At 37.2% G+C, this 27,419-nt stretch overlaps 2 protein-coding genes across 5 annotated transcripts in view; one reads left to right on the top strand and one right to left on the bottom strand.

The window, feature by feature from the left end:
- wash1 (WAS protein family homolog 1) lies at positions 1-25,518 on the top strand. Of its 3 annotated transcripts, none has more exons than XM_062061224.1 (11): positions 1-116; positions 3,888-4,028; positions 7,733-7,844; positions 8,220-8,366; positions 11,495-11,631; positions 11,697-11,832; positions 16,915-17,110; positions 23,373-23,537; positions 23,615-23,773; positions 25,060-25,128; positions 25,219-25,518. In XM_062061224.1, the coding sequence occupies exons 1-11, from the start codon at positions 94-96 to the stop codon at positions 25,359-25,361; spliced, it is 1,428 nt and encodes a 475-aa protein (XP_061917208.1). In that variant the 5' UTR covers positions 1-93; the 3' UTR covers positions 25,362-25,518. The 3 variants fall into 3 exon arrangements, with proteins under 3 accessions (XP_061917208.1, XP_061917207.1, XP_061917209.1); XM_062061223.1 differs by having other exon boundaries at positions 3-116; positions 25,057-25,128; XM_062061225.1 differs by lacking the exon at positions 1-116 and adding an exon at positions 644-770 and having other exon boundaries at positions 25,057-25,128.
- The window catches only part of ddx11 (DEAD/H (Asp-Glu-Ala-Asp/His) box helicase 11), a 40,425-nt gene continuing 37,913 nt past the window's right edge, over positions 24,908-27,419 (bottom strand). For both annotated transcript variants that reach the window (XM_062061220.1, XM_062061219.1), the window contains exon 28: positions 24,908-25,756. In XM_062061220.1, the coding sequence (XP_061917204.1) occupies positions 25,724-25,756 (33 nt within the window). In that variant the 3' untranslated portion in view covers positions 24,908-25,723. The remainder of the gene's footprint in view (positions 25,757-27,419) is intronic.

Below are 27,419 nucleotides of genomic sequence, written 5' to 3'. Positions count from 1 at the left end.
TTGTCCAGGGTGTACCCCGACTTCCGCCCGAATGCAGCTGAGATAGGCTCCAGCACCCCCCGCGACCCCAAAAGGGACAAGCGGTAGAAATGGATGGATGGATGGATGGATATACGGTGAGTAAGGGCGCAATACAAATAGAAAGCATAACCTGAGACCTGAGAGTGACGTCACTTCCGTTTAGGAAAATGGACGCCAGAGGGCGCCCGTGTCACACCGTCTGTTGTAATGTTGTCGTTTTTGAGTCACTTTCATCATTTAATTTGGTCTTTTAAGAAAATAATAAAGAAGAGAAAAATCAGCATTTTTTTATTTTTTTTTGTAACTGTTTTTAATTTATTTTATTTTTTTACATTTTAAGCGTTGAACGTACCAAAAACAAGTAGTTAGAGTAAAAAACTGCTGGTTAGCCACAATAAGTGAATTAGTGCCATGGACAATCCCACAACGTCGCCGTTTTCTATTTGCCCAAGTCCCAATGTTTAACGGGCGGTCTATTATCGTATTATGTATTCGGAGCACTCGTGAGTCCACCAATTCATCCATTTTTTAGCCGTTTATCCCCCTCAAATAATAATTTTAATTTCCGAATTTGGGATTTCCAAGTGCAGTGAACGCCTCTTGTGAAGACCTGTAGGTCACATGACTCATTGAAGCGGAAGTGCTTGGTGGTTGTTGTTATGCTAATGCTAACAGCTAGCTTCTACTGTCTGCTATACATGCCCTGTTGTTGGTGTTGTTGTTGACAGGCACACAACATCGATGGTCAGGTAAATTGTTTGTTTTTAAAAAGCGCGATGCTATAAATGACGCTTGGCATGTAACTACTTTTTATTTGCGTAAACTAACTTTTTAGTGGTAAATCTACGTGCCTCGATTAGCCTACAAAGCTTGTCTTTCTTGTTTGCTAGTAAGTACTGTATGCAGGTTTATCACCTATTCCTTATTCATTGTTTGCTAGTAAGTACTGTATGCAGGTTTATCACCTATTATCACCTATTCCTTATTCATTGTTTGCTAGTAAGTACTGTATGCAGGTTTATCACCTATTCCTTATTCATTGTTTGCTAGTAAGTACTGTATGCAGATTTATCACCTATTCCTTATTCATTGTTTGCTAGTAAGTACTGTATGCAGGTTTATCACCTATTCCTTACTTATTGTTTACTAGTAAGTACTGTATGCAGGTTTATCACCTATTCCTTATTTATTGTTTGCTAATAAGTACTGTATGCAGGTTTATCACCTATTCCTTATTCATTGTTTGCTAGTAAGTACTGTATGCAGGTTTATCACCTATTCCTTGTTCATTGTTTGCTAGTAAGTACTGTATGCAGGTTTATCACCTATTCCTTGTTCATTGTTTGCTAGAAAGGACTGTATGCAGGTTTATCACCTATTCCTTATTCATTGTTTGCTAGTAAGTACTGTATGCAGGTTTATCACCTATTCCTTATTCATTGTTTGCTAGTAAGTACTGTATGCAGGTTTATCACCTATTCCTTAATCATTGTTTGCTAGTAAGTACTGTATGCAGGTTTATCACCTATTCCTTAATCATTGTTTGCTAGTAAGTACTGTATGCAGGTTTATCACCTATTCCTTATTCATTGTTTGCTAGTAAGTACTGTATGCAGGTTTATCACCTATTCCTTGTTCATTGTTTGCTAGTAAGTACTGTATGCAGGTTTATCACCTATTCCTTGTTCATTGTTTGCTAGTAAGTACTGTATGCAGGTTTATCACCTATTCCTTATTCATTGTTTGCTAGTAAGTACTGTATGCAGGTTTATCACCTATTCCTTGTTCATTGTTTGCTAGTAAGTACTGTATGCAGGTTTATCACCTATTCCTTGTTCATTGTTTGCTAGTAAGTAGTGTATGCAGGTTTATCTCCGATTCCTTATTCATTGTTTGCTAGTAAGTACTGTATGCAGGTTTATCACCTATTCCTTGTTCATTGTTTGCTAGTAAGTACTGTATGCAGGTTTATCACCTATTCCTTGTTCAGTGTTTGCTAATAAGTAGTGTATGCAGGTTTAATAATGGTGACATATTCAGGATTGAGATGTACAAACTGAAACAAGCAACAATGTTCGCTCGTGGCAGCTCCAGTCATGTGAGAGTCATATGAGAGTGAAACAGTAGTTCCTATGTTATAGGAATGTGTAAATGGTCATAATCAGTTGTAAAAACTGTCCATTGCAGAATCCCTACATCAAGCAACAGAGTGGAGATGTTATTGTTGATATTCTGTATGCTGTATATGCATACCCTCCAAAAGTATTGGAACAGTGAGGCCAATTCCTTAATTTGTGTTGCAGACTGAAAACATTTGGGTTTGACATCAAAAGATGAACATTTCAGCTTTTATTTCCAGGTATTTACATCTGGATCTGATACACAACTTAGAAGAGAGCATTATTTGTAATGGAGCACAACATTTTTAGGTGAGCAAAAGTATTGGAACATATACAATTGATTAAAGTGAATAAGACTTACTATTTAGTTGCAAATCCTTTGCTTTCAATAAGTGCATCAAGCCTGTGAGACATTGACATCACCAAACTGTTGCATTCTTCTTTTGTGATGCTTTTCCAGGCTTTCACTGCAGCTTCTTTCAGTTGTTTGTTTTGGGGGGGTTACTACCTTCAGTCTCCTCTTCAGCAGGTCACATGCATGCTCTATTGTGTTTAAGTCTGGAGAATGACCTTCCACTTCTTGCCCCCGATCAACTCCTTTCTTGTTTTGGGTGGTTATATTGCTGCATGATGAAGGATCTCCCAATCGGTGTGGTTGCATCTTTCTTTAAATTAGCAGACAAAATGTTTCTGTAGACTTCTGAGTTCATTTTGCTGCTGCCATCATGTGTTACATCATCAATGAAGATGAGGTCCCAGAAGAAGCCATGACATGATGTTTCACAGATGAGCTTGTATGTTTGGGATCATGAGCAGATCCTTTCTTTCTCCAAACGTTCGCCTTTCCATCACTTTGGAAGAAGTTCATCTTTGTCTCATCAGTCCCATAAAACTTTTTCCCAGAATTTTTGAGGCTCATCTCTGTACCTTTTGGCAAATTCCAGCCTGGCCTTCCTGTTCTTCTTGCTAATGAGTGGTTTGCATCTTCTGGTGTAGGCTCTGTACTTCTGTTCATGAAGTCTTCTGCCAACATTAGAATGTGATACCTTCACTCCTGCCCTCTGGAGGTTGTTGCTGATGTCACTAACAATAATTTTAGGGTCTTTCTTTATAGCTCTCACAATGTTTCTGTCATCAACTGCTGATGTTTTCCTTGGTCTACCTGTTCCACATCTGTTGCTAAGTACACCAGTGGTTTCCTTCTTCTTCAGGACATTCCAAATGGTTGTACTGGCTATGGCCAATGTCTGATTGATTGTCCATCTTCTCTCAGATTCACAATTGCTTCTTTTTCACCCATAGACAGCTTTCTGGTTTTCATGTTGGTTCCACCTCTAAATGCAGTCTGCACAGGTAAAACATATCCTACCCAATCTGAAACTGAGCTTAGACATTCAGTGCAATTTATTGTTTGAATAATCAATGTCATTTGGAGACACCTGGGCAACAAAACACACCTGTCAGTCACATGTTCCAATACTTTTGCTCTCATGAAAAATGGGTAGGTTCAAACAAAAGGTGCTATCTTCTAAGTTGCGTATCAGATCCAGATGTAAATACCTGGAAATAAAAGCTGAAATGTTGATCTCTTGTCCCATATTCATCGTTTCATGTCAAACCCAAATGTTTTCGGTCTACTATAAAACTAAAGGAATTGGACTCATTGTTCCAATACTTTTGGAGGGCACCCACTTGCAATGCATCAATCATTGAGACTTGATTAAATAGCTGGCGGTGACTTTGCAGGATGACCCAGAAGCACTGCCTGGAGGGCCAGGTGTATTCGGTGCCTCTCATCCAGCCGGACCTGAGGCGAGAAGAAGCTGTTCATCAGATAGCCGATGCATTATTCTACCTGGAGACCATCTCAACGGATATTTTCAGCAGGTAAGCTCAACCAAAGAATTATAATATTTGCCTAAATTCCTCACCTTGAATTGTAGGTAAATGTCAAACTACTTCCTTAACGTAGATGACCGCCATAACCACAACACCAGGGGGAGCTCCACTAACCACGTTAAACCCAGATTCCGAACTAACAAAGGTCTTAACTCATTCTCTTTCTATGCCACATCAATGTGGAATGCGCTCCCAACAGGTATAAAAGAAAGGGCATCTCTATCCTCCTTCAAAACTGCAATAAAAGTTCACCTCCAGGCAAATTCAACCCTTGACTAACACCCTTCCCGGGTTGCTAATAATCAAATGTAAACAATCAAATGCAGATACTTTTTCTTATGCCTTCTGATCTCTCTCTCTCTATATATATATATATATATATATATATATATATATATATATATATATATATATATATATATATATATATATGTCCACTACTTGCTGACCATATCCTACCAAGTCAGACCTACACTGTTCCAATATCCATTTCTCTGTTCTCAATTGTTGATGACTGATTATAACAACCAAACCTAACCCCCCTTCAGTCTTGTACGTGCATACAAATGTTTTACATTAAAATGTTCTCTAAGGTTATATTTTTTGGAGAATAATTGTTGTACATTCTTGGCTAGCAGGTTATAGTTTACATCATTTTAGCTGTTTGCAAATGCACCAAAACATTGAATTTCAATATTTTTGATGGAATAAACAAAGGGTTTGAATGTTCTCTATATCCAACATTATGTATTTTTATAACTGATATTTTTTGTAGCATGTTTAGTGAATGAAGTGTACGTTTGTAACTATTTTCCCATCTTCTACACCAGTGTTTTTCAACCACTGTGCCGTGATATACAGTCTGGTGTGCCGTGGGAGATTATCTAATTTCACCTATTTGGGTTAAAAATATTTTCTGCAAAGTAATTATGTAATTATAGTTTGCAAATGATGTGTTGTTGTTGAGTGTCGGTGCTGTCTAGAGCTCGGCAGTGCAATACTCTTCCATATCAGTAGGTGGCAGCAGGTAGCTAATTGCTTTGTAGATGTGGGAAACAGCGGGAGGCAGAGTGCAGGTAAAAAGGTGTCTAATGCTTAAACCAAAAATAAACAAAAGGTGAGTGCAGCTAAGAAAATGCATTGAAGCTTAGGGAAGGCTATGCAGAACGAAACTAAAACTGAACTGGCTACAAAGTAAACAAAAACAGAATGCTGGACGACAGCAAAGACTTACTGTGGAGCAAAGACGGCGTCCACAATGTACATCCGAACATGACATGACAATCAACAATGTCCCCACAAAGAAGGATAAAAACAACTGAAATATTCTTGATTGCTAAAACAAAGTAGATGCGGGAAATATCGCTCAAAGGAAGACATGAAACTGCTACAGGAAAATACCAAAAAAAGAGAAAAAGCCACCAAAATAGGAGCGCAAGACAAGAAGTAAAACACTACACACAGGAAAACAGCAAAAAAGTCCAAATAAGTCAGGGTGTGATGTGACAGGTGGTGACAGTACACCTACTTTGAGACAAGAGCTATAGTGATGCATGCTTGGTTATGCTTTAAAGTCATATCCAACAATGCGACAACGACTTTTTACTGTCAATTGAGTTTCGTTTTTTTAATGATTTCTGCTGGTGGTGTGCCTCTGCATTTTTCAACGCAAAAATGTGCCTTGGCTCAAAAAAGGTTGAAAAACACTGTTCTACACAATAACTCATATAGGTATACATTAGCGAGCAGTAGAGAATATAGAGTGATTTTTGTTTTTTTGGTCATTCATTATTGAGGTTTTTTTGCCACTTAATGTTGTATATTTTCTCGGAACCTTGATTTTTTTTAACCTAAATGGTTTTTGAAAAGGGTCTGTGAACAGAAAAGTTTATATACTGGACTCTCACTATTATGTTAGATCCACTATGGACTGGACTCTCACAATATTATGCTAGATCCACAATGGACTGGACTCTCACTATTATGTTAGATCCACTATGGACTGGACTCTCACACTAATATGTTAGATCCACTATGGACTGGACTCTCACTATTATGTTAGATCCACTATGGACTGGACTCTCACACTATTATGTTAGATCCACTATAGACTGGACTCTCAAAATATTATGCTAAATCCACAATGGACTGGACTCTCACTATTATGTTAGATCCACTATGGACTGGACTCTCACTATTATGTTAGATCCACTATGGACTGGACTCTCACTATTATGTTAGATCCACTATGGACTGGACTCTCACACTATTATGTTAGATCCACTGTAGACTGGACTCTCACAATATTATGCTAGATCCACAATGGACTGGACTCTCACTATTATGTTAGATCCACTATGGACTGGACTCTCACACTATTATGTTAGATCCACTATGGACTGGACTCTCACTATTATGTTAGATCCACTATGGACTGGACTCTCACACTATTATGTTAGATCCACTATGGACTGGACTCTCACACTATTATGTTAGATCCACTATGGACTGGACTCTCACTATTATGTTAGATCCACTATGGACTGGACTCTCACACTATTATGTTAGATCCACTATGGACTGGACTCTCACACTATTATGTTAGATCCACTATAGACTGGACTCTCACAATATTATGCTAGATCCACAATGGACTGGACTCTCACTATTATGTTAAATCCACTATGGACTGGACTCTCACACTATTATGTTAGATCCACTATGGACTGGACTCTCACACTATTATGTTAGATCCACTATGGACTGGACTCTCACTATTATGTTAGATCCACTATGGACTGGACTCTCACACTATTATGTTAGATCCACTATGGACTGGACTCTCACACTATTATGTTAGATCCACTAGAGACTGGACTCTCACAATATTATGCTAGATCCACAATGGACTGGACTCTCACTATTATGTTAGATCCACTATGGACTGGACTCTCACACTATTATGTTAGATCCACTATGGACTGGACTCTCACTATTATGTTAGATCCACTATGGACTGGACTCTCACACTATTATGTTAGATCCACTATGGACTGGACTCTCACACTATTATGTTAGATCCACTATGGACTGGACTCTCACTATTATGTTAGATCCACTATGGACTGGACTCTCACACTATTATGTTAGATCCACTATGGACTGGACTCTCACACTATTATGTTAGATCCACTATAGACTGGACTCTCACAATATTTTGCTAGATCCACTCGACGTCCATTGCACCGGTCGCCCAGGGGGGGTCCCCACATCTGTGGTCCCCTCCAAGGTTTCTCATTGTCATCTCATTGGGTTGAGTTTTTCCTTGCCCTGATGTGGGATCTGAGCCGAGGATGTCGTTGTGGCTTGTGCAGCCCTTTGAGACACTCGTGATTTAAGACTATATAAGTAAACATTGATTGATGATATTGTGGAGCAACTTTCTCCATAAGAATGAGCACGGAGATCGATAAGCCTGCTCGCAATGGATGTGCCGACGGGCACAAAATGGCTGCGCTGCAGGCACACAATGGGTGAGTGAAACATTCATACGCTGAGACAAGGTTCATGCAACAAAGCGTATTTTTGTCGTTCATAAATGGAGGTTTCACTGTAATCTGATTACAAATTGTAATTGTTTGACAGCAGCAGTATTCTCCCTTGGTAAGAAGATGTGCGTGTGTCGCTTTCAGGGTGTCTGAAAGTGTCGAGAACAACCGCCGCAATCTGCAGAGTGTCACCGACCGCATCCGACTAGTTCAGGCGCGCGTGGACAGGATCAAGGGCAGCAAAAAAGCCACCAAGGTAAACTTACGTGTTAAGAGATTTGGGATGCGGTAAGAAAAAACAATGGTGTTGAGCAAATTAGGGGTTTGAATTGTTCTTGTGGAGAATGCATATATTCCTTTCTGGGCAGGGTGGGGGATGTTTTCCTATTCAATAAGTTGTCTCTTCCCGTTTGATTTTCAGACCGCTTCTAGATGCCGCTATTAACGGATCGTAGGACTGGTCTCCTAAAGCTTTAGTAAAACTTGATAATATTCCTATTCTGTCTTGATGGTCCTTCTTACTCAACATATATGTCATCTGAAAGAACTTGGGATTGACCAGTGACTTTAATTCCCTGAGAGAAAGACTGGTCAGATGCAACAATCTCCTAAAAGCTGGCTGTGCTTTTAGGTTTTTTCCAGTGCCAAGTACCCAGCCCCGGACAGACTCCAGGACTACTCCTCTATTTTCACCGGAGCCGCTGACCCCTCGCTGCAAGACCACCCTCGACCCAGGATACAGAACAAACTTCGACCTTTTGATGAGAAGACTTTACAGGTGAGATGTTTATTTTCCCCGCCTTCAGGAGGAAAGCACTGAGAGGGACGACGCTGCACGCTGCACTTTATGTTAAGAAAAATAACACTTATTGCCTTCTGTAGCATTGCAATCAAGTGTTTTCTTTGGAAGACAAAAGGAGCTAAATGTATGCATGGAGAAAAAGAGCACTAAGAATAATACACAATGTTTGCTGTTGGGGAAACACAAATGTACTGTTTGTAAAATCACAAATATTGACATGTATGGATCCAGTGAAATTTAAATCTGTGTAAATAACTTTCAAAACTCAAAATTAGAGATGACCGATAAATGCTTTAAAATGTAATATCGGAAATTATCGGTATCAGTTTCAAAAAGTACAATTTATGACTTTTTAAAACGCCGCTGTGTACACAGACGTAGGGAAGAAGTACAGAGCGCCAATAAACCTTAAAGGCACTGCCTTTGCGTGCCGGCCCAGTCACATAATATCTACGCCTTTTCACACACACAAGTGAATGCGAGGCATACTTGGTCAACAGCCATACAGGTCACACTGAGGGTTGCCGTATAAACAACTTTAACACTGTTACAAATATGCGCCACACTGTGAACCCACACCAAACAAGAATGACAAACACATTTCGGGAGAACATCCGCACCGTAACACAACATAAACACAACAGAACAAATACCCAGAACCCCTTGCAGCACTAACTCTTCTGGGACGCTACAATATACACCCCCGCTACCCCCACCTCAACCCCACCCCCGCTAACCCCGCCCAAATCAACCTCCTCATGCTCTCTCAGGGAGAGCATGTTCCAAATTCCAAGCTGCTGTTTTGAGGCATGTTAAACAAAATAATGCACTTTGTGACTTCAATAATAAATATGGCAGTGCCATGTTGGCATTTTTTTTACATAATTTGAGTTGATTTATTTTGGAAAACCTTGTTACATTGTTTTAATGCATCCAGCGGGGCATCACAACAAAATTAGGCATAATAATGTGTTCATTCCACGACTGTATATATCGGTATCTCTTGATATCAGAATCGGTAATTAAGAGTTGGACAATATCGGAATATCAGATATCGGCAAAAAAGCCATTATCGGACATCTCTACTCAAAATGATCTACTACCCCCGGCACCAAATATCCTAAAAATGGTCAAAGATAGAAAATATATTTTGATGGGTAAATTGAATTTATAACATCAGTGTGTGCATATCAGTTTGTGAGGCGGCTCTGTGGAATCATTTCATTTAATTCATTGTCCTTTTATTTTACCAGGTAAAAACTCAATTGAGATTCACATTTCTTTCGCAATTAGATGAGGAAATCAAACAAAGAACTAACATCAAACCGATTAAATATGAAAAAAAAAAAAAAATATATATATATATTTGTTAGAGGTACAATAAGGAGGAGGAAATATGGCAACATTTCTTAAATGTGTAAGGTATTAATAATACACGTCACTCCAAAGACATGCACGCCTGATGATAGGCTGAACTGTGGATGTTGTCTATCTGTGTTGGCCCTGCAAATTGTCCAGGGTGTACCCTGCCTTCCGCCCGAGTGTAGCTGGGATAGGCTCCAGCCTCCCCGCGACCCCGAGAGGGACGACAAGTGGTAGTGAATGGATGGATGGATGGATGGTTGGATGGATGGGCGGACATTTGATGAAATGCTGAGTGGGTTTATTATTGTGAATGTTATATATGATATGTCCATCTATCCATCCATTTTCTACCGCTTATCCTTTTCGGGGTCGCGGGGGGTGCTGGAGCCTATCTCAGCTACATTCGGGCGGAAGGCGGTGTACACCCTGGACAAGTCGCCAGCTCATCACAGGGTCAACACAGATAGACAACATTCACACTCACATTCACACACTAGGGACCATTTAGTGTTGCCAATCAACCTATCCCCAGGTGCATGTCTTTGGAGGTGGGAGGAAGCCGGAGTACCCGGAGGGAACCCACGCAGTCACGGGGGAGAACATGCAAACTCCACACAGAAAGATCCTGAGCGCAGGATCGAACCCAGGACCTTCGTATTGTGAGGCGGACGCACTAACCCCTCCTCCACCGTGCTGCCCATAAATGATATGTATCTTGTAAAAATATACTTATATTGTTAAATATCTAGTGTTTATGCATTGAACTGTTGTTTAAGAATCAGTGACGAGGCTTGACATTTAAAGCTTTGCTTCTTCCTGCCATGACAACAAAATGTATATTTTTTCAAATTTAATTTTCATATTATTGTTTTTTATAGTATACATTTTTACAAATTACTATTGTATTGGGGATACTATTTTTTTTCTTTGAAATGTGGTAGATGAAGCAGTTTTTTGTTTGTTTGTTATGCCTAGAATTTATAATTTTTTTCGTTATTATTGGTCTTTTTGTAAAACAGTTTTTTTTTTATAAAGGAAACATTCACTGGTAGCATTTATAGATAAGGTCTGGATCAGAGTAATACAATTTATTTATTTAATTATTTTAATAAATAACTATAATTTTATTTGTGTTGTTTTCATTGTAAACACTCCATAAGGTGGTTCCATAACTCAATGCTTTAATAATAATAATAATAATAATAGATTTTATTTGTAAAAAAAAACCAAAAAAAAAAACTTTATATTGAGTAAACAATCTCAAAGTGCTACAGTGTATTTAAAAAAAAATAAAAAAAAAATAAAAAACTTTCACAGTGATATCACTATTTAGATTTTTCCCTCACTTGAAAAATACAGACAAAAAAATACTCAAAATGTATGTAACAACTATAAATAAAAGTAGGATAAAAATGAGGACATTAAAAATGGAATACAAAATTCTCCTACCCTGCTTGGTGTGTGTTTATATTTGCACCACTTCACAAATCCACATTGGTGAGTCAAAAAGCTGCAACATTTCCATTGCCCCTTATTTCCTTGTCCAGTTGCACGCAGAAAATAACATTAAAAACATCTCACAAACAAATCGGTTGTCATCTGTTCGAAAGAATGGATTCGTTCACGAACGCCACATCTCCAATGAGTTCCCTGTCTGATTCTGTACTGCCGCTTCGCCCTGCACTTGCTTGACCTTTTTTTTTTTTTCACCTTGAGCCCTTTGTTTGCCTCGGCCGCAGGAGAAGTTGGTGTACTTCCCGGTGTGCGTGGCCAACAAGAAGAAGTCTGAAGACGAGACGCAGGAAGGCCTGGGCAGTCTGCCGCGTAACATCTCCTCCGTCAGCTCGCTGTTGCTCTTCAACACCACCGAGAACCTGTGAGTGCACACCATGAGTCCGTCCAGATCACCTTCAACACCTTGCTGCTTCTCGCCTGTTGAAGATACAAGAAGTACGTGTTCCTCGATCCTCTGGCGGGAGCCGTGACGAAGACGCACACGACCATAGAGACTGAGAAGGCGGAGAAGCCTTTCGATGCTCCTCTGTCCATCACCAAGAGAGAACAGCTGGAGAGACTGGTAACCTTTTGCAAGTATTTGCTGCAACACCTCACATACATGGCATTGTTTTGTTGTTTCAGATTATTATTGCTAATGTGTGACTAAATTCAAGATCCTCCACACCGAACTCATCAAAGCATGCCTACAAATGATGTGAAGTGAATAGTTGAGATTCAGGAGGTCTTAAAGGGGAACTGCCTGTTTTTTTGGTAATTTTGTCTGTCATTCACAATTTTTATGTAAGACAAGAACACATACCGGTATATGTTTTCAGGCCTCAAATTTAGACTTTTTAAGGTCAAGGCAAGTGTTGCCTTAAAGGAGGGCTCATATTTTAGGGCACCAAGGCAGTTTGGAAGGGCACCGAGGCAAACCATTTTTTTTTTCTAGGCACGGGCTCCAAAGCATGCATGCATATATATATATATATATATATATATATATATATATATATATACACTACCGTTCAAAAGTTTGGGGTCATCCAAACAATTTTGTGGAATAGCCTTCATTTCTAAGAACAAGAATAGACTGTCGAGTTTCAGATGAAAGTTCTCTTTTTCTGGCCATTTTGAGCGTTTAATTGACCCCACAAATGTGATGCTCCAGAAACTCAATCTGCTCAAAGGAAGGTCACTTTTGTAGCTTCTGTAACGAGCTAAACTGTTTTCAGATGTGTGAACATGATTGCACAAGGGTTTTCTAATCATCCATTAGCCTTCTGAGCCAATGAGCAAACACATTGTACCATTAGAACACTGGAGTGATAGTTGCTGGAAATGGGCCTCTATACACCTATGTAGATATTGCACCAAAAACCAGACATTTGCAGCTAGAATAGTCATTTACCACATTAGCAATGTATAGAGTGTATTTCTTTAAAGTTAAGACTAGTTTAAAGTTATCTTCATTGAAAAGTACAGTGCTTTTCCTTCAAAAATAAGGACATTTCAATGTGACCCCAAACTTTTGAACGGTAGTGTATGTGACCTACGTAACTTGTAGTAAACTTTAGTAAAGTTGTGTATAAACGAATATATAAAAAAGCCATGCAATTTTCATTCCATTATTGTTTACATTAGCGACTTATGTTCAACGTTTACAAAGAAGTAAACAAATCCATGTGTGTTACACACGTGGTCGTTGACAGCCAGCAATCAAAATAAACATTGGCGATACAGCACATAAACAACATTGTCAGGTCTAGAACGGCTGAGTTTGGAGGGCAAACAATGGACTAATTTAGCACTCCATTTACACTATGAAATCAACCTTCCTAAAGGCCTACTGAAATGAATTTTTTTTATTTAAACGGGGATAGCAGATCCATTCTATGTGTCATACTTGATAATTTCGCGATATTGCCATATTTTTGCTGTAAGGATTTAGTAGAGAACATCGACGATAAAGTTCGCAACTTTTGGTCGCTGATTAAAAAAAAGCCTTGCCTATACCAGAAGTAGCGTGACGTCACAGGTTGAAAGGCTCCTCACATTTCCCCATTGTTTACACCAGCAGCGAGAGCGATTCGGACCGAGAAAGCGACGATTACCCAATTAATTTGAGCCAGGATGAATGATTCGTGGATGAGGTACGTGGGAGTGAAGGACTAGAGTGCAGTCCAGGACGCATCTTTTTTCGCTGTGACCGTAACTTAGGTACAAGCTGGCTCATTGGATTCCACACTCTCTCCTTTTTCTATTGTGGATCACGGATTTGTATTTTAAACCACCTCGGATACTACCGTAATTTCCGGACTATAAGCCGCTACTTTTTCCCCTCGTTCTGGTCCCTGCGGCTTATACAAGGGTGCGGCTTATTTACGGCCTGTTCTTCTCCGACACCGACGAAGAGGATTTCGGTGGTTTTAGTACGCAGGAGGAAGACGATGACACAATGATTAAAGACTGACTTTTCAAATACTGGTTATTTTGATAACGTACAGGCGAGCACTTTGTATTACTTTGCACCGTTGTATTATTTGTACTCTGCACGAATGCTGTTCGCCATGTCAAAGATGTGAAAGTTTGATTGAATGATTGAAAGATTTATTGTTAATAAATGGGACGCTTTGCGCTACCAAACAGTCATCTCTGTCCCGACAATCCCCTCCGTGGTAGCAGGAACCCCTATATACTACGGTAATTACACATCAAAACCCTGCGGCTTATAGTCGGGTGCGGCTTATATATGGAGCAATCTGTATTTTCCCCTAAATTTAGCTGGTGCGGCTTATAGTCAGGTGCGGCTTATAGTCCGGAAATTACGGTATATCCTCTTGAAAATGAGAGTCGAGAATGCGAAATGGACATTCACAGTGACTTTTATCCCCACGACAATACATTGGCGAAACACTTTAGCTACGGAGCTAACATGATTGCATCTGGCTTAACTGCATATAGAAACAAAATAAATAAACCCCTGACTGGAAGGATAGACAGAAAATCAACAATACTATTAAACCGTGGACATGTAACTACACGGTTAATGCTTTCCAGCCTGACGAAGCTTAACAATGCTGTTGCTAACGACGCCATTGAAGCTAACTTAGCAACGGGACCTCACAGAGCTATGCTAAAAACATTAGCTATCCACCTACGCCAGCCAGCCCTCATCTGCTCATCAACACCCGTGCTCACCTGCGTTCCAGCGATCGACGGTGCGACGAAGGACTTCACCCGATCACCGATGCGGTCGGCGGCTAGCGTCGGATAGCGCGTGTGCTATCCAAGTCAAAGTCCTCCTGGTTGTGTTGCTGCAGCCAGCCGCTAATACACCGATCCCACCTACAGCTTTCTTCTTTGCAGATGTCCAGAATACTGTGGAATTTTGAGATGAAAACCGAGCTTTTTGTATTGGATACAATGGCGTCCGAATACTTCCGTTTCAACCATTGACGTCACGCGCATACGTCATCATACATAGACGTTTTCAAGCGGAAGTTTAGCGGGAAATTTAAAATGTCACTTTATAAGTTAACCCGGCCGTATTGGCATGTGCTGCAATGTTAAGATTTCATCATTGATATATAAACTATCAGACTGCGTGGTCGCTAGTAGTGGCTTTCAGTAGGCCTTTAAAAGAAGTTGTGTAGCCTGCTACATTTTTTCCCAACAGCCTGTAATTGTTCGTGGGTTTTTTTTTGGATTCGTTCCATACTCTGCATTTTGAGAGCTGCCTGACCTAAATTCACCCAACACCTGACGTCCTTCCAGACCCTGATGCATCGAGTGTATCTCTCGGAAAATCTGGGCTCTCCTCGTTGTCGGTTAACCTTTGACACACGCTTCCAAAATGGCTGCGCCCTTGTTGTTTACCGTATTTTTCGGAGTATAAGTCGCTCCGGAGTATAAGTCGCACCGGCCGAAAATGCATAATAAAGAAGGAAAAAAACATATATAAGTCGCACTGGAGTATAAGTCGCATTTTTGGGGGAAATGTATTTGATAAAACCCAACAGCAAGAATAGACATTTGAAAGGCAATTTCAAATGTCTAAAGAATAGTGAACAACAGGCTGAATAAGTGTACGTTATATGAGGCATAAATAACCAACTGAGAACGTGCCTGGTATGTTAACGTAACATATTATGGTAAGAGTCATTCAAATAACTATAACATATAGAACATGCTATACGTTTACCAACAATCTGTCACTCCTAATCGCTAAATCCCATGAAATCTTATACGTCTAGTCTCTTACGTGAATGACATAAATGATATTATTTGATATTTTACGCTAATGTGTTAATAATTTCACACATAAGTCGCTCCTGAGTATAAGTCGCACCCCCAGCCAAACTATGAAAAAAACTGCAACTTATAGTCCGAAAATACGGTAAATAGATTAACCTTAATTATGCAAATTCTTAAACAGTTGAAAATGTAAGAAACAAAGTTATGTAGAGGGTGTTTTGATTCATTTAATTGACAAAACATTAACGTTACAATAGTCCATTAACAAGTGCAAAGTCAAGTCACGGCATGTTCTTGCGGTCGATTTTTTTAGGGCATTACGGCAAGTGACAAGGGCGGTCACGGCACTTGCCGCAGTTAAATTCGAACCCTGTTTTTATTTTTGTATGCATTCTAACTAGTAAATAAATGCGATCAAAAGTCTGCTTACAATGGAGCCTATGAGAGTCGCTCTATTCTGCCTATAAAACCCTTAAAAACATCCAAACACCTCCATTAAGCTTTTTCTATACATGATGTAAATATATATATAATGTAGTACCATGGACATTTACATTAACATGTAATATTTACGTATTTTGATCGTTTTAAGCATACCGCGATGCATTAATTACAAAAACATCATCATCACAACATTCCCTTTTTCCTTCGACATCTCTGATTATTACATACTGCAGACTTCATGAGAGACAACAAACATAATAAAACATCACTTACTGTACAATGTCTACTGTCATTAGGATGCCGACTGTTAGGACGTTGACATATGCCTGTTTAGGTTACCTAAATGATTCATAATCCTCGCAAAGAAAAAAGGCGGGTAGAGCTAAAGCGTCTTTTCGGGTCTTTCACGCCATTATCGGGTCTAAATTGTCTCTCAAAGTGGACTAACCTCTCAGATTATTTGTCTTCATCATTTTACTATCCAGGTGAGAGGCATGATTTTTAATCTAAACTAAACTTTCACAAGCTCCGAGGCGAGAAAGCAGCTGATGATGTCAATATTAGCAGCACAAGCTAGTTAGCTCTCTTTGATCACGCTATAAATAGTTTGTCTGCGTTAGCGCTTATAACAACTAATACTTGTTAATATTCAAGTCACAAAATGGAAATGGAGTATTGTTGACGCTTTGGATGATTATTTAGAGGGATTTATGGGCGGAATTGAAGACTCCATTGTAAGCAAACTTTTATATGTTTATTTAGAATGCAAAATAAAAAAATACATCCATCTTCTTATCTTACATAATGATTTTGATCAATAGGCAACATTTTAAAAAAGTGCACTTCCCCTTCTAGTGGTCTCACTCCTAATCAATTCAAATGCATTATTGAACACTTTTGCCCATATAATAAAACATTTTTGTACTTCTGATCTTATTCAATTTGTCACCACTCACATCAGACAGCAGAGAACTATTTCTACGTGCCAGACTTGGGGCAGGTGCCCGAAATCGACGTGCCGTCATACCTGCCAGACCTGCCGGGCATCGCAGATGACTTGTCTTACAGCGCCGACCTGGGGCCCGGCTTTGCACCATCGGGACCCTTGCACATCATACCGGAGCTGCCGTCTTTCTCCGAGGAGTGCAGCACAGAAGGTGCACACACACACACACACACACCTCAAGGTACAAACCCTGTTTCCATATGAGTTGGGAAATTGTGTTAGATGTAAATATAAACGGAATACAATGATTTGCAAATCCTTTTCAACCCATATTCAGTTGAATATGCTACAAAGACAACATATTTGATGTTCAAACTGATAAAAAAAAAATTTATTTGCAAATAATCATTAACTTTAGAATTTGATGCCAGCAACACGTGACAAAGAAGTTGGGAAAGGTGGCAATAAATACCGATAAAGTTGAGGAATGCTCATCAAACACTTATTTGGAACATCCCACAGGTGAACAGGCAAATTGGGAACAGGTGGGTGCCATGATTTAGGGCTATATAAATAAACATTGATTGATTGATTGATGATTGGGTATAAAAGTAGATTCCGTGAAATGCTCAGTCATTCACAAACAAGGATGGGGCGAGGGTCACCACTTTGTCAACAAATGCCTGAGCAAATTGTTGAACAGTTTAAGAAAAACCTTTCTCAAGCAGCTATTGCAAGGAATTTAGGGATTTCACCATCTACGCTCCGTAATATCATCAAAGGGTTCAGAGAATCTGGAGAAATCACTGCACGTAAGCAGCTAAGCCCGTGACCTTCCATCCCTCAGGCTGTACTGCATCAACAAGCCACATCAGTGTGTAAAGGATATCACCACATGGGCTCAGGAACACTTCAGAAACCCACTGTCAGTAACTACAGTTGGTCGCTACACCTGTAAGTGCAAGTTAAAACTCTCCTATGCAAGGTGAAAACCGTTTATCAACAACACCCAGAAACGCCGTCGGCTTCGCTGGGCCTGAGCTCATCTAAGATGGACTGATACAAAGTGGAAAAGTGTTCTGTGGTCTGACGAGTCCACATTTCAAATTGTTTTTGGAAACTGTGCACGTCGTGTCCTCCGGACCAAAGAGGAAAAGAACCATCCGGATTGTTATAGGTGCAAAGTGTAAAAGGCAGCATGTGTGATGGTATGGGGGTGTATTAGTGGCCAAGACATGGGTAACTTACACATCTGTGAAGGCACCATTAATGCTGAAAGGTACATACAGCTTTTGGAGCAACATATGTTGCCATCCAAGCAACGTTACCATGGACGCCCCTGCTTATTTCAGCAAGACAATGCCAAGCCACGTGTTCCATCAACGTGGCTTCATAGTAAAAGAGTGCGGGTACTAGACTGGCCTGCCTGTAGTCCAGACCTGTCTCCCATTGAAAATGTGTGGCCTAAAATAGCACAAGGGAGACCCCCGGACTGTTGAACAACTTAAGCTGTACATCAAGCAAGAATGGGAAAGAATTCCACCTGAGAAGCTTCAAAAATGTGTCTCCTCAGTTCCCAAACCTTTACTGAGTGTTGTTAAAAGGAAAGGCCATGTAACACAGTGGTGAACATGCCCTTTCCAACTACTTTGGCACGTGTTGCAGCCATGAAATTCTAAGTTAATTATTATTTGCAAAAAAAAAAAAAAAGTTTATGAGTTTGAACATCAAATATGTTGTCTTTGTAGTGCATTCAACTGAATATGGGTTGAAAAGGATTTGCAAATCATTGTATTGCGTTTATATTTACATCTAACACAATTTCCCAACTCAAATGGAAACAGAGTTTGTATATAGACAGAAGTTACATAGGCGACAGTAAGTTCATCCAACTGTGAGTGTCATTTATACATTCTTTACTTATTTTTTACCAAGACACGATTTCAATTTTAAACATTTTTAACATACTATCATTAAAAAGTTAACTAACTGCATAACTTATCAGAAAACTATACTTTTTGATGAGCATCCAATTGAAGGTGTCCCCAATGTCTGGGCTTATAATAAACCGGTACCTACTTTCACCTCTCAAAAAGTTGAATTTAATTAACATTCACTACCAAATAATAAGAACAAATGTTATTAGTTAAGAATATATACATCATATATTTATATAAATCCTTGTTTATGGCTGTTAATTGGTTCCGGGCCTGATCGTTGTAAAGGAATATTTGCAAAGTAGGAATTACTAATGAAACAGTCGTGCACATTGTGCTTCAAATCATGCGGCTTCACCACACCGCACATGTTTTTCTATATTTTTTTAAGCATATTCTACTATTTTTTTGGTCCTAAATTAAGCATTTCCAAGCATAAATTGGCTAAATAAACTAAAAATATCAATATTTTGGTCCTAAATTAAGCATGTCCAAGCATAAAAATGGCTAAATATACTAAAAATATCTATGTTTTGGTCCTAAATTAAGCATTTCCAAGCATAAAAATGGCTAAATAAACTAAAAATATCAATGTTTTGGTCCTAAATTAAGCATTTCCAAGCATAAAAATGGCTAAATAAACTAAAAATATCAATATTTTGGTCCTAAATTAAGCATTTCCAAGCATAAAAATGGCTAAATAAACTAAAAATATCAATATTTTGGTCCTAAATTAAGCATTTCCAAGCATAAAAATGGCTAAATAAACTAAAAATATCAATAAGTTAGAGTGTCCGCCCTGAGATGGGTAGGTCGTGAGTTCAAACCCCGGCCGAGTCATACCAAAGACTATAAAAACAGGAGCCATTACCTCCCTGCTTGGCACTCAGCATCAAGAGTTGGAATTGGGGATTAAATTACCAAAAAAAAAATTATTCCCGGGCGCGGCCACAGCTGCTGCTCACTGCTCCCCTCACCTCCCAGGGGGTGATCAAGGGTGATGGGTCAAATGCAGAGAATAATTTCGCCACACCTCGTGTGTGTGTGTGTGACAATCATTGGTACTTTAACTTGAATAATAGAGTTTGAAGACCAAAGCAATCAGAGTGGCTGTTCAGTATCGTGGCCACTGATTGGCTCAGCCTTAGGCAGCATTACTATGTTGGATTAAAATAGTGTAAAGGTGAGTAAACTGTGTTATTTCATGTCTAAAGGGGTCTCATGATGTAAAAAAAAACATATTTAGAATGTTGTAAACAGATTCTTTATGTCATGAAAAATCATTTAGATTTATTAATGATGATTCCGACTTTGCGGAACTTCATTTATGGCGGTTACGTCTGGAACAAATGATCAGTGTTTAACGAGTTTAGGGCTGCAACAACTAATCGATTAAATCGATTAAAATCGATTATAAAAATAGTTGCCGATTAATTTAGTCATCGATTCGTTGGATCTATGCTATGCGCATGCGCAGAGGCTTTTTTTTTTTTTTTTTTTTAATTTTTTTTAAATTGTATTTTTTTAAATAAACCTTTATTTATAAACTGCAACATGTACAAACAGCTGAGAAACAATAATCAAAATAAGTATGGTGCCAGTATGCTGGGTTTTTTCAATAAAATACTGGAAAGGACAGAAATGTAGTTTGTCTCTTTTATCCGATTATTAATCGATTAATCGAAGTAATAATCAACAGATTAATCGATTATCAAATTAATCGTTAGTTGCAGCCCTAAACGAGTTATGACTGTAAGTCTGAGATTTTTAAAGCGACAGCATTAAAAATCTGTTTTCAACATTCCAAATACATTTTTAACATTATAAAACCCCTTTTAGACATGAAATGACACCTTTTAGTCACCTTGAAACTATTTTGATCCAATATAGTAGTGCTGCCTGATTAGTTTGGTCTGATAGCCAATACCACTTTATATTGATATTTGTACTTAATTTGGCCAATGTTCGGCTTGAAAATGCTCGATTCAAGCCATGAATACATAAAGTGGTGTGGCACAGCTATCAAAGTCATCTTTGTTGGCCGAGTATGTAACACACCAGGAATTTGACTTGGTTCTGTGCTCTCTTTGTTCAATGCATGAAACAAGGACAATTGCAACGGCGATAGAGCGCAGTACCGTGGCGGCCATCTGCGGCGCCATCAGACTGTATAATGCATATGTTCCTTCTTGACTGTACTTGAATGTAGAATATATGTAGAATATATTTATATTGTTCACATGTGAATAATGCTGCATAATAGACTGTATTTATATTATTCACATGTGAATAATGCTGCATAATAGACTGTATTTATGTTATTCACATGTGAATAATGATGTATAATAGACTGCATTTATATTATTCACATGTGAATAATGCTGTATAATAGACTGCATTTATATTATTCACATGTGAATAATGCTGTATAATAGACTGCATTTATATTATTCACATGTGAATAATGCTGTATAATAGACTGTATTTATGTTATTCACATGTGAATAATGTTGTATAATAGACTGTATTTATATTATTCACATGTGAATAATGCTGTATAATAGACTGTATTTATGTTATTCACATGTGAATAATGCTGTATAATAGACTGTATTTATGTTATTCACATGTGAATAATGCTGTATAATAGACTGTATTTATGTTATTCACATGTGAATAATGCTGTATAATACTGTATTTATATTAGTCACATGTTAATAATGATGTAAAATAGACTGCATTTATATTATTCACATGTGAATAATGCTGTATAATAGACTGTATTTATGTTATTTACATGTGAATAGTGTTCTATAATCGACTGTATTTATATTATGCACATGTGAATAATGCTGTATAATAGCCTGTATTTATATTATTCACATGTGAAAAATGCTGTATAATAGACTGTATTTATATTATTCACATGTGAATAATGCTGTATATTAGCCTGTATGTATATTATTCACATGTGAAAAATTCTGTGTAATAGACTGTATTTATATTATTCACATGTGAATAATTCTGCATAATAGACTGTATTTATATTATTCACATGTGAATAATGCTGTATAATAGACTGTATTTATATTATTCACATGTGAATAATGCTGTATAATAGACTGTATTTATATTATTCACATGTGAATAATGTTGTATAGTAGACTGTATTTGTGTTATTCACATGTGAATAATGCTGTATAATAGACTGTATTTATGTTATTCACATGTGAATAATGCTGTATAATAGACTGTATTTATGTTATTCACATGTGAATAATGCTGTATAATAGACTGTATTTATATTATTCACATGTGAATAATGCTGTATAATAGACTGTATTTATATTATTCACATGTGAATAATGCTGTATAATAGATGGTATTTATATTATTCACATGTGAATAATGCTGTATAATAGACTGTATTTATATTATTCACATGTGAATAATGCTGTATAATAGACTGTATTTATATTATTCACATGTGAATAATGCTGTATAATAGACTGTATTTATATTATTCACATGTGAATAATGCTGTATAATAGATGGTTTTTATAGTATTCACATGTGAATAATGCTGAATAATAGACTGTATTTATGTTATTCACATGTGAATAATGCTGTATAATAGACTGTATTTATATTATTCACATGTGAAAAATGTCGTATAATAGACTGTATTTATGTTATTCACATGTGAATAATGCTGTATAATAGACTGTATTTATATTATTTACATGTGAATAATGCTGTATAATAGACTGTATTTATATTATTCACATGTGAATAATGCTGTATAATAGACTGTATTTATATTATTCACATGTGAATAATGCTGTATAATAGACTGTATTTATATTATTATATTATCAATACGATTGTCAGGTTCAAACACTGATGTCATCTATTAAACAAGACAAGAAGCAAGGAATTAAACGTAGACAGAATTAAATTTGACTCAATTGAGGAGAAACGTCTGGGCTGTACTCTTGCACAGTCTCCACCACGCTCTGACGAAAGATTGTACTCCTCTTCTTTTATTTGGACTTTCCCTGATTACATGGAAACAGCTGTTTCTAAGGGAGGGGGGTCGTAAACAGCCGTCGCCTTTGATTGCAAAACAGTTCAAAGAAAAGGTCGTAAAACAGTTCAAAGAAAAGGTGCCTGGAGGGAGGTCAGGCCCTGCCTCCTCTCCGCTTTGTAGATCTCGGGTCAAGACAAAATCTTCCTTTGGATTACAATACATCAAAGAAACCGACGCCTTCATGACGCTTCCCATCACTTTTGATCGGTAGGATCAAAGACAGCTTTTGTCCTCTCGCCGGGAACTCATTGAAACACAAAGTTTTGTGATAACTTAGATACATTTATTCTAACAACGATCACTGCAATAGTGAAGCCGCAAACTTCAAAAGGTGATTATTATAATAAAAATATGTCTTTGATAACCATTTGAGTACATGAAACATGTCTGATATAACAAGTATTGTAAGTAATGGTTGGCTGATGGACTTCTCCTGTTTGTTTCAGGTTTCCAAGCGAATGTTCCTCCTCCTCCCCCGCCACCACCGCCACCTCCTGCTTCTGAACCTGCGCTCGTAGCAGGACCGCCTCCTCCTCCTCCACCGCCTCCTCCTCCTCCACCACCTGCGCCTGCACTAATGTCCACAGAGGGTTCCAGAGTTGCTAACTCAGGTTTGTAAGGATAAATAAAATAAAGCATCCTGGAAAATGCAGTTGACATAAAAAAAGGGGACCTCACTGACTTTCAGGTCCGGTGTCGGGCGCCCCCAGCGAGGTGGTCCAGCCTTCAGACGGCCGGGCCAGCCTCCTGGAGTCCATCCGCAACGCCGGGGGCATCGGCAAAGCCAATTTACGCAACATCAAAGAGCGCAAGATGGAGAAGAAGAAACAGAAGGAGCAGGAACAAGGTGTGCAAATGTAGAAAAGCTGCGTTCAGTTCCTCTGATAGCCAGAAAAAGTATTTCAACTGGATCAACCCTATTAATAGTATATTCACACGAAAAACACAAATAAAAATTCACTAACACCTACGTAGACCTGAGGTCTCCAATTGGTAGCTCACCATAAGATCATAATATTTTTTTAAACTTCCAGTATTATTATACCTGTTTGATTCAGACATAATGCCTTAATATATATGTACACACATGTGTATATATATATATATATATATATACACACACATGTATATATATATATATATACACAAGCATGTATACCGGTATATATATATATGTGTATATGTATGTATATATATATATGTGTATATATATATATGTATGCATATGTGTATATATGTATAAGTGTATATATATATTTTTTTTTTTATATATATACATATGTGTATATATATATATGTATACATATATATATATTTGTATACATATATATATATATATATACATACATATATATATATATACATATATACACATATGTATATATATGTGTTTGAAGAATCCTCCATCAAGTCTTTTATTGGGCGCCAAACAATCATCCATGCCACACCCACTTCAATGTGTATATATATATATATGTACGTATATATATATATTTTTTTTTTATATATATATATTTTTTTTATATATATAATTTTTTATAAATATATATATATTTTGTATATATATATATTTTTTTTTATTTATATATATATTTCATATATATATTTTTATATATATATGTATATTTTTTTATATATTTTTATAAATATATATATTTTTTGTATATATTTTTTGTATATATATATTTTTTTAAAATATATATATATATTTTTATTTATATATATATATTTTTATATATATATATATATTTTTTATATATTTATATATATATATATTTTTATATATATTATATTATATATATTTATATAAATTGTTTTTAATTATTTTCATTACTTACTGTAAAGTGTTTTTCGTAAAGCACTTCTAAATAAAATGTATTTTTTTTAAATTGTTATTAGAAAACACAAAATGCTTTATTTTTTGTCAAAGTTACTTAAATAATAATAAAAAACACTTGAAATAAATGCATATTGAAATCTCAGACACAGATGAAAACATTTTAATACAAAATGTGAAATGTGGATGCCAACATTTTATTTATCCTCTGGCAAAACAACATATTACCTTATGTTGGGTAGAAAGAGCTATGAAATAAACAGCGCTTATTATTATTATTTGTGATGTCATAGCAGTTGGAGCAGCATCAAGCGGCGGCGACTTCATGTCTGATCTTTTCAACAAGCTGGCCATGCGCAGGAAAGGTAATCAATAATAAATCGCACTCGGATGCTGCATGGATGTTTAGGAGAAGTGCACCAGCTTAAGGATGTTTTATGTCTTCTTTTCTTTAGGTATTTCTGGCAAGGTTCCCACAGGCGGTGAGTCAACGGACGCTCCCAGCGGAGCCGGTGGCGCCTTTGCCAGAATGTCCGACGTCATCCCGCCACTCCCCGCCCCTCACGCCACAACAGACGACGACGACTGGGAGGTGTGAGGCTGCGGTCAGCCAACCGTTTCATGCACTGACAATAAAAATGAGAAGTTTTTGATAAAGCTGTCCTGGTGAATGTAAGAAGTATTAGGCAGCACTTGATTGTAAAATGGCAGTGAATTGTTCTTCTCTTCAATGAACCCATATTTGCATTACGTAACACTTTGTCTCTGCAATCATTCATTTCAACAAGCGGCGTTACAAAATGTAACTTGTCCGAGACACTCCACGGACAAAAGTGCTGGGACATGTCTAGTTTGGGCTGATAGACCGTAACGTCTTCAACGTCATTGAACAATACGATAAACAGAACATATTCTCATTGCTGGTAAATCCGCCAGTGGGTTGTAGAATATTCAGTCCCGTCACAGCTGCAGCTGCTTCTTCTCCACAAAGAACTGCAAGAGGAAAACAACGGATGACGTCGTCAGTCCACAATGACATGTGCAATGTTCATATTGTTGTTACTCATTTTGTGGCTTTTAATGCCTCACAAGCAAACACTTTTATGTTCAAATACTGAACAGATGTTTACCTTATCCCAATAAACATCTGTTCAGTATTTGATTGTGAGGCATTAAAAGCCACAAAATAGAACGGGTCCATCAGACCCACAAACACTGGCTGAGTAACAACAATATGAACATTGCACGGAAAATTGATCTGGCAGTTTCTGCATCCCACAGGGATTCTTCTTTTGTGTTTCTGCACCTGCGGTTCCCACACAAGGTTGCAACATTGTTTGTCAACACTGTCTGCTCTCATTTTCTCGCACAATTGACCCTCTGTTGTTCTGTGTACCTACACTCTGTCCTCCTCCTCTCTAGGCCTGCTGTGTGTGTGCGTGAGACAAAATAGTCACTTGACTATGCTTATTATTTTCCGCATATTAATAATAATATTAATGGTCTAATTAATAATAAAATCCTCAGGTGTGGTAACTGACATAAGAATTTAACACATTTTTTTAATGTATATTTTTTTATATGTACTGTACCCTCAAATATGTATTTTTAATAAAAATTAAAGTGTAATACTTTTTTTTATATAAAATATCACACTATTTTTAACATTTGCAACAGTTGTATAATAATAATAATAATACCTGGGATTTATATAGCGCTTTTCTAAGTACCCAAAGTCGCTTTCCATGTAGAACCCATCATTCATTCACACCTGGTATGATTAGGTGTGTGTGTGTGTGTGTGTGTGCGTGTGTGTGTGTGCGTGTGTGTGTGTGTGTGTGTGTAAGACAAAATAAGCACTTGACTATACTTATTTTCCCATATTAATACGTCTAATTAATAATAAAATCTTTACGTGTGGTAACTGACATGATAAGAATTTTAAAAAAAAATGTATGTATATTTTTTATATATACTGTACCCTCACATATGTATTTTTAATAAAAATTAAAGTGTAATACTTTTTTTTATATAAAATACCACACTATTTTTAACATTTGCAACAGTTGTATGATTAGGTGTGTGTGTGTGTGTGTGTGTGTGAGACAAAATAGTCACTTGACTATGCTTATTATTTTCCCATATTAATATTAATATTCCCATATTAATATTAACATTCCCATATTAATATTCCCATATTAATAATAATATTAATGGTCAAATTAATAATAAAATCCTCAGGTGTGGTAACTAACATAAGAATTTAACAAATGTTTTTAATGTATATTTTTTTATATATACTGTACCCTCAAATATGTATTTTTAATAAAAATTAAAGTGTAATACTTTTTTTTGTATAAAATATCACACTATTTTTAACATTTGCAACAGTTGTATGATTAGGTGTGTGTGCGTCTGTGTGTGTGTGTGTGTGTGTGTGTGTGTGCGTGAGACAAAATAGTCACTTGACTATGCTTATTATTTTTCCATATTAATACTAATATTCCCATATTAATAATAATATTAATAGTCTAATTAATAATAAAATCCTCAGGTGTGGTAACTGACATAAGAATTTAACAAATTTTTTTAATGTATATTTTTTATATATACTGTTATGTATTTTTAATAAAAATTAACGTGTAAAACTTTTTTT

The sequence above is a fragment of the Entelurus aequoreus genome, linkage group LG10, assembly GCF_033978785.1.
Source record: "Entelurus aequoreus isolate RoL-2023_Sb linkage group LG10, RoL_Eaeq_v1.1, whole genome shotgun sequence".
Classification (NCBI taxonomy): Eukaryota; Metazoa; Chordata; class Actinopteri; order Syngnathiformes; family Syngnathidae; genus Entelurus; species Entelurus aequoreus.
Note: the sequence above shows the minus strand (reverse complement) of the source record. Positions and strands in the feature narration are given on the sequence as shown.

Bases quoted from the DNA above. Each gene is read 5' to 3' on its own strand.
- wash1 (XM_062061223.1), top strand. From the start codon at position 94: ATGGATGGATGGATGGATATACG. The intron at 117-3,887 runs GTGAGTAAGGGC...GTGACTTTGCAG, and splicing joins GATGGATGGATGGATATACG to GATGACCCAGAAGCACTGCC. The intron at 17,111-23,372 runs GTGCACACACAC...TGTTTGTTTCAG, and splicing joins CGAGGAGTGCAGCACAGAAG to GTTTCCAAGCGAATGTTCCT.